We start from the raw sequence: 10,947 nt of genomic DNA on the forward strand, positions 1-10,947 counted from the left end.
GAATATATTGGAACTATCAACAACTTTCATTCAAGAGGGAGGATTAGCTATAAATGCAACCAGATTAAACATATTTTGTTCTTTGGACAATGCCTGTATCATTTCAGGAATATATAACAGTTGTATTAGTACTCGTTCCGTTTGTTGACAACGACGTTTGATTCAGTCATTTTTTGTTGACATACACTTTTTGTAAATTTACCAATATTTCGGGTTTGTTATGGTTCAGAATTTGTGTGATAACAAATATTTTAATATTGACCTTTGCTTCGATATAGGTCCATTAATTAAGGAATGACTGTAATATTTTTTTCTGTCTGTGAAGGAATAACATTAGAATGTGGTGCAAACTAAATAACCCGCGTAGCGAGTTGTTTTAATGTGTTCACCACATTTTTTATGTTATTTCAATTGGACAGAAAAAATATTACAGTTCTCTTTGATAATTTAATTCTTAATTCCATTTTAAACCGGAGTAAATCATGAAAAAACTTTGATGACGTCACGGTCACATGAGAAAATTATGTTTATGAGCTGATAAATCGAACGACACCAGCGAATCAGAAGACGCGTAACATCCAAAATTAAATTATGATGATTTAACAATCACTTAATTTGGTACATGTATATACCTCCAACCAATACCCTAATCTCGACACAATACGAGTGTATTCGAACTTGGATATAATACAGGATTAATATGAAAAACTAATTTTTAATGACACTATAATGTAAACATTAAAATAGCAATGGCTGACTGATATCAAAACGTAACCATATATTTCAACCAAAGAACGTATTCTTGTGACGTTATTTATGTATGTTTACCTTCCATATAGATAATCCATAGACCTGATTGCCCAAGGCCTGTCCTCACACCTAAACCATGAATAATAAAGGGATTGGGATCTCTCCAATCAATTACTACTCCGCTGTCTACAGACAACCCTTTACCTATCTTGATATTTCCATTTTGCCATGAAATCCAAAATGGTTGAAATGATCCACATTGTGTGCTTCCGTCTCCGAGATCGTTTCTGGCAACATCTTGGAATGTAAGGTCGTTTCGGCGCAACAAAATCCTTTTCCCTTCATTTCCTCCTATACAAATTTCATACAATGCTGCCTGTTTATCCATTACGGGAGAGGCGGATAGATATACAAATGCATCTCTGCAAACTTTTAGGTCAAAGTTTATTGAATAGTTTCGTGAGGCATTGAATCCGTACTGGTTCAAAGGGTGACTTAGTTCGGGAGCATTTGGAACCAAGTTTACACTATCCCCTGTATTCAGTGTGTGTACCCACATTTCACTCATAAAATATGCAGAGATATCTATATAACAATTAAATAAAAGAATTATATTTTCTTTCTGCAAATTTATTCATATTCTGTCAATATCTACTGATAGATTGTCGTTTTAAAGGCTAAGTTACTAAAAATATAAAGGATAGATTTGATTCTTGGTTCGTTTCATGTACAAATTATGTACGTGTATCTGATATAGATATCGACTATCTCCTTAATTATATTAATTATCATGTTTGAAAATGTACAGTGATCAATAAAATTGAGAATGGAAATGGGGAATGTGTCAAAGGGTCACCAACAGGTCTTCAATGTAGCGAGAAATTCCCGCACCCGGAGGCGTACTTGAAAATGACAACACCATGTAATTAAATACATACGTAAACATTAACTGTCGCCTTACTCATTTGGGTCATTATAATGCATTGTAACCTTCATGATAGGGACATTTACTATTTAAATGGAAATTGGTTAAACAGTTTGATTTAAAACAGTTCTAAAACACTATATGGTTTAACATGTCTAATGCAACCAACAACATCTTGATTCCTTACTTGTTGTAAGGCACATTGTTATATATATATATAAATATATATATGTACGTCTGAGTCAGTGACAACTCTACAACAGATGTATCCATCGGATCGCCATCAATGATGGTGATACATGGCTGTGTACATAATGTATATACAACTCGTCTAAACATCAACCCAACAACGTTAGATCTGTAAATTTGCTTTCGCTGAAAGGTAACACACGGCCAGCGAAAGCTCTTTTTTTGAGAGCCCAGGTGGTTGTGTGGTCTAGCGGGACGGCTGCAGTGCAGGCGATTTGGTGTCACGATATCACAGTAGCATGGGTTCGAATCCCGGCGAGGGATGAACCAAAAATTTGCGAAAGCAAATTTACAGATCTAACATTGTTGGGTTGATGTTTAGACGAGTTGTATATAAATATATATATATAAGTACGTCTGAGTCAGTGCAGTCGGGACGGCTGTAGTGCAGGCGATTTGGTGTCACGATATCACAGTAGCATGGGTTCGAATCTCGGCGAGGGAAGAACCAAAAATTTACAGATCTAACATTGTTGGGTTGATGTTTAGACGAGTTGTATAAATATATATGTATATATGTAAAAAAAAAACGAAGACAGTTATGAAAATAAAATTAAAACAAGAATGTGTCCAAAGTACACGGATGCCCCACTCGCACTATCATTTTCCATGTTCAATGGACCGTTAAAATTGGTAAAAAATATAATTAGGCATTAAAATTAGAAAGATCTTATCATAGGGAACATTTGTACTCTGTTTCAAGTTGATTGGACTCCAACTTCATCAAAAACTACCTTGACCAAAAACTTTAACCTGAAGCGGGACAGACGGACGAACGAACAGAAGGACGAACGAACGAGCAGACAGACAGACGGACGAACGAACGGACGAACGGACGCACAGACCAGAAAACATAATGCCCCTCTACTATCGTAGGTGGGGCGGAAAGAAAAACATTAATTTGGTTTGTCCGTATGAAACGAAAATTGCTCATATTTTCGATGATTCATACGTATAACACTGTGCTCGAAGTTTCTTTTAAGTAAGGCAATCTTTATTGAAAGCAAACTGTTGTTACTTCAGATCTAGAGCTTATACATTTTATACACAGCAAAACCAGTAAACATTTATGAACTTATCAAGGTATATTCAGAATGTTCGCTACATAAATCGTATAAAATTTTCAGATCAATTAGACTTTCATAATAATTTAAATGGGAGATAACCCCATGTGTTTATCTTAAAGATAAATAGTTATGAAAAAAAATATTCATCACGAGAACTTGTAAAACATTTCCAAATAAAATGTATGGAAAGAAGAATGCACACTGCTTCTACTACTGGGAAAATCATGCTGTTCACTAATTAAGCTAAGTGACTTTTTAATTATTGAAAAGTTATCAAAAAAACATGAATCATATTTTAGGAGAAGACGATCGTATATTTACCTGAATTATTATAGACGGGGTTTAGCGTATGTTTGTATGGATAAAACATTTGCATTTTGTTGTATGGTATGCATACAGGTTTAGAGGAAATCTTGCATACAAACTGTTTTATACCTTTTTAGTTACAATCTAAAAAACAAATTTACATATGTGCTACATTTAGAGATAGATGGGGTCTAAATTATATACATTTTATTGAAAGTTTTTGACATATATCAGACGCTGACGTCTCTTGAACTGAATTTTAATGTGCGTATTGTTATGCGTTTACTTTTTTACATTGGCTAGAGGTATAGGGGGAGGGTTGAGATCTCATAAGCATGTTTAACCCCGCCGCATTTTTGCGTCTGTCCCAAGTTAGGAGCCTCTGGCCTTTGTTAGTCTTGTATAATTTTTAATTTTAGTTTCTTGTGTACAATTTTGAGTTGAGTATGGCGTTCATTATCATTGAACTAGTATATATATTTGTTTAGGGGCCAGCTGAAGGACGCCACCGAGTGCGGGAATTTCTGGCTGCATTGAAGACCTGTTGGTGACCTTCTGCTGTTGTCTGTTCTATGATCGGGTTGCTGTAAATGCTCCAATTTGACACATTCCTCATTTCCATTCTCAATTTTATTTTGAAAGTCATATCTAACTTTTTCATTTTTATTACATGATTTAAGTATGAATAAACAATATTTATTTCCGTACAATCATCGAAATACAAAAAAAAATCAATCGGTGATTTGTTTATAAAAAAAATGCATAAAATGTCATTTCAAAGAACGGCACATGAGCTTGATGTGTGCTTGTTAGGAATAAGGGAATATTTTGAAGTGACGCCTATGTATCTTAATATGACACAGATTAACACAGATGGTATATATAAACCATCAATGTAAATTATATTTATCAGATAAATGTTGTTTGAATACGTCTCCTTATTAAACAAACAATGTAACTTACCTTCAAAGTATTGAAAATTATCAATATAGTATATACTTTCATATCTGCTCAGTACAGTGTATGCAGTAACTTAACTGCTATTTTTCAAATTTTTTCTTTTAAGCGACACATTTCTAATGGATTTTGTACTAGCTTTAAACTAAAGGTTGTTGTATTCTTAATGAATCGGCACATCTTAAACATGATAAATGACTTTGTAGATATAAATAAACATCGATTTTCCAATTAATTAAATTCACATTACCTTTCAATCAATAGAAGCATGCACTAAAACCTGTTATACCTTATGATATACCGTCCGACGAATATCGATTGCCACAGTGGTGCATTTGTTGTTGTTTTTTTTATTTATGAAAAAGTTAAGATTGTTTTACCCCAAACAAAATAGTCAATTATAAATGTTACAATTCTTCTTCTTATTTGAGCATTACACCAGTTTTTTATATAAATAAACACAAAATTATTTGCGAGAGTTTAATTCTATAGTGCCTAACAAGATTTTGTGAGGTAGACGAAGTTGACTTTAAAACGATCGTATTGACTTTTGATGTCCAAAAATAGGCAGATCGGACTTAACTTGACTTCAATTACTAAACTACTTAACTTTGGGATTAATTGTAATTAACATATTCCAATGAGGCTGAAAAATGCTTTTTTTGTTATGATAAATAATAATTCTACCTGCCGTAGCCGTGCGTAAAATGTATTTCAGCATTTCTCTTAAGAATATGACTTGTTTAATGGAACAAAACGTCTTACTGGTAAACTTTCTCTTTTATCTCAACAATGTGCTTTTAAAAAATAATCTATCAACTGTGTATTCGGTAAATTTTGTGAAAAAAGAAGAAGTGGCAATTCTTACCTTTCATACCTTAACTTTCATTGATAAATAATAAGATTGACTCGTCCAGTGTCCAGTTTGAAGGTCAATTTACTTACCGTACACATGCATGCACGTTCTTATTATCAATAGTCATGTATGAAAAGCATAAACAAGTTTGAAGGTAAACTAATAATAAGTTAATCCAATCAAATTGCCTACGAATTGATAACAATGACCAGTCCACATCATAAAAAATAATAGGGGTAAACTGGGTAGGGAGAAAATGTCAGATATTTAAAGTTCGTTATTTTGCAATAACGAATAAAAATGTGTAAACCAAAAGATTTGCCATAATTCCATAAATATGTCGTTCTGTACGGGTATAGTTTTTGGATCTTTTATTTGCGTATTTAAGGCTGTAGAAAGTTTGGACTTCAAAAGTCAACATAATTATTGTCTTTATACAGAAAATTCACCTTTTTAAAACATTAAATGTTTCACAAATAATACGCGACAACAAAGTAAAATCATTTTTTAAACCACTGCAAAAAAAATCATACAGATTGATGCAGTGGTATTGTCATAAACTGCGTTGGAGTGAACAGTGGTACAGCAAACGTCGAATTCCCTCACACAATGTTATCACACACTATAACCAATCATTCGATTCTTATGAAATGAGGATTTTGTGACAATTCAAGACGTTTGACACACAGTAACAGATTTCTTTGCATTGCATTTGATTCTATTTTTGAGGAATCACATAATTTGTTAGTTAGTTTAGACAGTACTTATTAATGAAAAATTACATGATAAATATTACAATGTTTCATAAAGTTCAAATATGGGATTCGGAAACAAGTTTGGAAAAACTTTTATAAATCCATCTCCCTAAAAAAAATTAACACCTATTTAAAAAACAATATTACGTACAAACAGTATATTCAGTTTATGGTAGCTTATGATAAATTGAATAAATACACACACACAAAAGTACAACAAATAAAATAAATGAAAAAAAAAGAAAAATTTGGAAAAAAGAAAAAAAAGCGCGAAACATGAAACAGTCAACTCTTATTTACTTTTCTGATAGACAGTCACTGGAACAAACACACACGTCTGACTATAGTCAATTACGCCGAGCAATCCAATCGATTTTACATCATATTAAAAAAAGTCTATACATATAATATATATACATATACTAGATTAACTTTCAAAACGTTTTGTTTTAATTATGTATTCAGAAACTTTATGAATTATTTGCATATTGTCCTCGTCAGCTTTTAAACTGTCCCCATATTAGATAATCTTAAGATTAGAACAAGAGATCGTCCCGACAGTATCTCTTCGAATTTCATTATATTTTGTTGGTTGGTCATGTTTGTATCTGTCTTTGTTTAATAGACCAACGTTATTGTCGCAATTTATTAACATTTGAAAACCACTTTTCTTCTTAAAAGCAAGCTAAACATTTATTTTGAAAACATTTCGTTCCAAAAGTCCAGTCTGAATTGGATACTGTTGTCATCGCTTCTCCACCCGATATTAATTCGCAGGTTTCACTGAGTTTGTTAAAGTTGAATCCCATGCAATTCTGGACCCGAAGACACATCAAAGGGCAATCATACTCCCGCACTATATCAGTTGTCAGTAGGTTCATTGTTCCACGTGTACCTCCAGTCACACAAAATTCTCCAGATGCTTAAAAAATTATAAACATAGGGTTATATTGTCATGTTTGTTATTATTTTGTATACAGAGCAAAGTTAAAAAAAAACGGACTGGAGTCGACCGTTGCAGTTCAATTTATCTGCATGAGTATACAGATCAATGTCCGATAAATATATATGATTACAAGTACTACATTTAAAAACCTATACGGCTGGCTGTTTTTTTCATTACTTTTGTTTTGTATCTGACTTGTTCGAATTTTTTTATAACATAAAAAGAAAGCATTTAACGAGTGGTTACATACATCGGCCCATATTGGTGTGTGTACAACCGTATTTGGTAATATCAAGTTTTATATATAAATTTGGGTTTTAGAGTATACACCCGTGCTTCATAATTCTTTGAGGTATGTGGGAGAAGAATTGTTACTGGTCCTTTGTTATATTTCAAGGACGTATGGGTATACCTAAAAAGCAACTTTCGTAAAGGAACAAGCAAAAACAAAACATATATATAGCTTTCTAAATGAATACGAAATTATTTTTTTCTTTAAATAAACGACGTATATCACTTGGATAAGAGAGATAAATCAGACAATTATGAAAATCTTTGTGTTAATATGACATCAAACGAGTAAATTTATGAATCTAAAAAAACAGATTATTTTGGCTTTCTTAATGGGGAAAAATTAAATGTAAAGAAAATTAATAGATTTGTTTCGCTTTTTACAATGTTTTATTTCGGATTCACATACATTTTATTTTGGAAATCAATTGCTTTTTTTAATTTTTTTGATAAAAAAGAGAGAATCAATTCCGAAGGGATATTCTAACTTCAAAAACAAAACTGACAATGCAATGGCAAAAATCAAAAAACGACGAGATAACAAACAACAATACATAATACAATACAGAAAACAATTAAGACTGAGCACATTAAAACGAACCAGTCTAACTATCAAAGGTGATCTCAGAGAAAATTGATATTCGGGTAGACCCAAGGACACAATATATTTACATTTACCATCTCAATGTCCAAAATTTGTTTATTTGACGTTGAAACTGTAAATGCGTTATATCAATTAGACTTCGACAAATTGATTTATGAGAGAAGTAGTATAAGAGGCAAACTTTCGTGTTGTTGAATTAAGAGGATTTCAAAGATTACATAATAAGCAAACCGAAAGTAAGTTTGCACATTTTATGGTTACAATTACTCTTGCAGTCAGTAAATTCGTAACCACTTTGAAATTCGGCGTTCAAGACATTGTACGCCATATGCATTCATCATTTCATTTGTTATGAATACTCTTCATATAAATTTACGAAAACGAGTTTTGGGGTCACATTTACTCATTGGATGACCGAATGGCTCTTTGCATCAAAAGTGACCGCTTATCATTTTAAAAAGAGTCCACGTAAAACCTGTTAATGCACCTTTTTGTTTATAATTCTACTGCGGACAAAGTCATAAATCTACTTTTAATGGTTTCTTCTATTTTCGAAATAAAATAATAAAGTGTTAAATCGTCCGTCGTAATCGATTTCTGGATTAACGAAGCCTAGACATTGACAGGGATGTATGAATACGTGGAAACGTTAGAATATATGCAAAATGTTTCCTAGAAAGAAAAGACAAATGCATCTGAGGAAAAATTTGATTGAATGTATGGAACCGTTGATTTTGAATCATTTGATCCTCTCTTTAATTGGTTATTAAAAGTACCAGGATTATAATTTCATACGCCAGACGCGCGTTTCGTCTTTATAAGACTCATCAGTGACGATCAGATTAAAATAGTTATAAAACTAAACAAGTACAAAGTTAAAAGGTATTTAGGATCCAAAATTTCTAAAAAGTTGTGTCTAATACGGCTAGGGTTATCTACTCCTGGGATAAGAAAATCCTTAGTTTATTCCTCGAAAAATTTCGTTGTTTTGAAACAGGTAATTTATAAAAATGACCATATAATTGATATTCATGTCAAAACTGAAATTCTGACTAATGGGCTGGTGATACCCTGGGGGACGAAACGTTCACCAGCAGTAGCATCGACCCACTGGTGTAAATAGTTTTCCCCTAAAGCTCTTGGTTCATTCATTTTTTGTATGTTCATTTATGTGTAGTATACTTAACTTTAAAATAAAAAAAAAGCATATGTTCAAAGCTTCATCACAAAGGTAAAACAATTTTAACATATAATTATACATTTTGATGTAACCTTAAACACATCTATCAATGGAAAAGGCATGCAATATCCGTCGATATATTTTTGTCGCTTAAATGTTCATTTCGAAATCAAAGATTTGGCAGTCACGATGAAACCAAAGAACTTCTCCACTCGCAGCAAGAAACATTCCGAGAGATACTTGTCACATCATTCAAATTATACAAAAGATTATGCAAAACTGACAGTTCCCTCGATCGGGAAAATGTCTTTATGTAAAAAAAAAATAAACAATACAAATACAAATACACGTGTATTATACATTAGTTGTATGTTTACTATTGGCGAATTGAAAAACGCTTATATTACCACGATGTATAGTAATAAGCTTAAATAAGAATCATCTAAAATGTAAAATTATTATTTGATATAATAAACCTCATTTAATTAAATGATGTAAGTAAAATAATTACAATGTATTACGTTACTAGTTTTAAGTATATGTTATTCATGTTATTTAAAAGTATAACAACACATATCTTCCGAACTCTAAGGAAAATTCGAAACGCAAAGTCATTACATGCACCGTGTTCAGCACCGAACACCACTCTGAGATTCGTTTATAAACAGATGTATAAAAATATCGCCCGTTTTATTTAGTTCAACAATAACAAACATGTACAAACCTGGATTATAACGATTTTCAAGATTCGTTTCGTGTCAATATTTTTTAATGAAAGTTAGACCTAATTGTAATTTTTTACCATATTTGATTTTTATAAGGACCTTTTTATTTACCTTCTACATGAAAAATCCACTGACCAGATGAACCATAACCTGACCTTACACCTATACCAGCTATTATGAAAGGATCAGAGTCGGTCCAATCAATGACTACGTCTTGGTTTATAATCAACCCTTTACCAATCTTTACGTTTCCATTTTCCCATGAAATCCAGAATGGTACAAACTGATCACAGTCTGTGTTACTAGTTCCAAGTAAGCCCTGAGCCACATCTACACCATTCTTGCTGCGTAAAAACACCTTTGTACCAGATCCGCCTCCCATGACTATTTCATACACATCAGCTGTTGAATCCATTACTAAAGAAGCTGATAAATATATAAAGGCATCATGACAAACTTTCAACTCAAAGTCTATCGATGATTTTTCTGACGCGATAAACCCGTACTGATTCAAAGGATGACTTAGTTCTGGTGCATTTGGATCTATTTGGATACTTTCATCTGTGTTAGGTGTATGCACATGTACTTCTCGAAGAATATCCTGTAATGCACCTGTAAAAATAGAATAAAGAAGAAAAAAAAGTCGTATCATATTGTTTAAGCCGTATTCGTAAAATACATGTCTGTCTGGAACAAATATATATTGACATACATACTTACAGACATCCGTTACCTGTTATCATAAAATTGTCTGTCTGGAACAAATATACATTGACTTACATACTTACAGACATCCGTTACCTGTTATCATGTAATTGTCTGTCTGGAACAAGTATATACTGACATACATACTTACAGACATCCGTTACCTTTTATCATATAAATGTCTGTCTGGAACAAATATACATTGCCATACATACTTACAGACATCCGTTACCTGTTATCATATAATTGTCTGTCTGGAACAAATATACATTGACATACATACTTACAGACATCCGTTACCTGTTATCATATAATTGTCTGTCTGGAACAAATATACATTGACATACATACTTACAGACATCCGTTACCTGTTATCATATAATTGTCTGTCTGGAACAAATATACATTGACATACATACTTACAGACATCCGTTACCTGTTATCATATAATTGTCTGTCTGGAACAAATATACATTGACATACATACTTACAGACATCCGTTACCTGTTATCATATAATTGTCTGTCTGGAACAAATATACATTGACATACATACTTACAGACATCCGTTACCTGTTATCATATAATTGTCTGTCTGGAACAAATATACATTGACATACATACTTACAGAC

The 10,947-nt window shown here is 32.4% G+C and overlaps 2 protein-coding genes across 2 annotated transcripts; both read right to left on the reverse strand.

Annotated features, from left to right (window-relative positions):
• Positions 1 to 814: 814 nt before the first annotated feature.
• LOC139484237 (uncharacterized protein 5-like) lies at positions 815 to 1,309 on the reverse strand. The gene has a single exon (XM_071267971.1). The coding sequence runs from the start codon at positions 1,307 to 1,309 to the stop codon at positions 815 to 817; it is 495 nt and encodes a 164-aa protein (XP_071124072.1).
• A 5,084-nt stretch (positions 1,310 to 6,393) lies between these two features.
• LOC139484238 (C3 and PZP-like alpha-2-macroglobulin domain-containing protein 8) lies at positions 6,394 to 10,733 on the reverse strand. The gene is made up of 3 exons (XM_071267973.1): positions 10,685 to 10,733; positions 9,723 to 10,223; positions 6,394 to 6,787 (listed from the first exon to the last, which is right to left on the reverse strand). The coding sequence occupies exons 1-3, from the start codon at positions 10,731 to 10,733 to the stop codon at positions 6,540 to 6,542; spliced, it is 798 nt and encodes a 265-aa protein (XP_071124074.1). The 3' UTR covers positions 6,394 to 6,539.
• Positions 10,734 to 10,947: the final 214 nt, after the last annotated feature.

Source organism: Mytilus edulis, chromosome 8, assembly GCF_963676685.1.
Source record: "Mytilus edulis chromosome 8, xbMytEdul2.2, whole genome shotgun sequence".
NCBI lineage: Eukaryota > Metazoa > Mollusca > Bivalvia > Mytilida > Mytilidae > Mytilus > Mytilus edulis.

Bases quoted from the DNA above. Each gene is read 5' to 3' on its own strand.
- LOC139484238 (XM_071267973.1), bottom strand. From the start codon at position 10,733: ATGTATGTCAATGTATATTTGTTCCAGACAGACAATTATATGATAACA. The intron at 10,224-10,684 runs GTAACGGATGTC...CTATTTTTACAG, and splicing joins AGACAATTATATGATAACAG to GTGCATTACAGGATATTCTT. The intron at 6,788-9,722 runs GTAAATAAAAAG...TAATTTTTTAAG, and splicing joins GTGGATTTTTCATGTAGAAG to CATCTGGAGAATTTTGTGTG.
- LOC139484237 (XM_071267971.1), bottom strand. From the start codon at position 1,309: ATGTGGGTACACACACTGAATACAGGGGATAGTGTAAACTTGGTTCCA.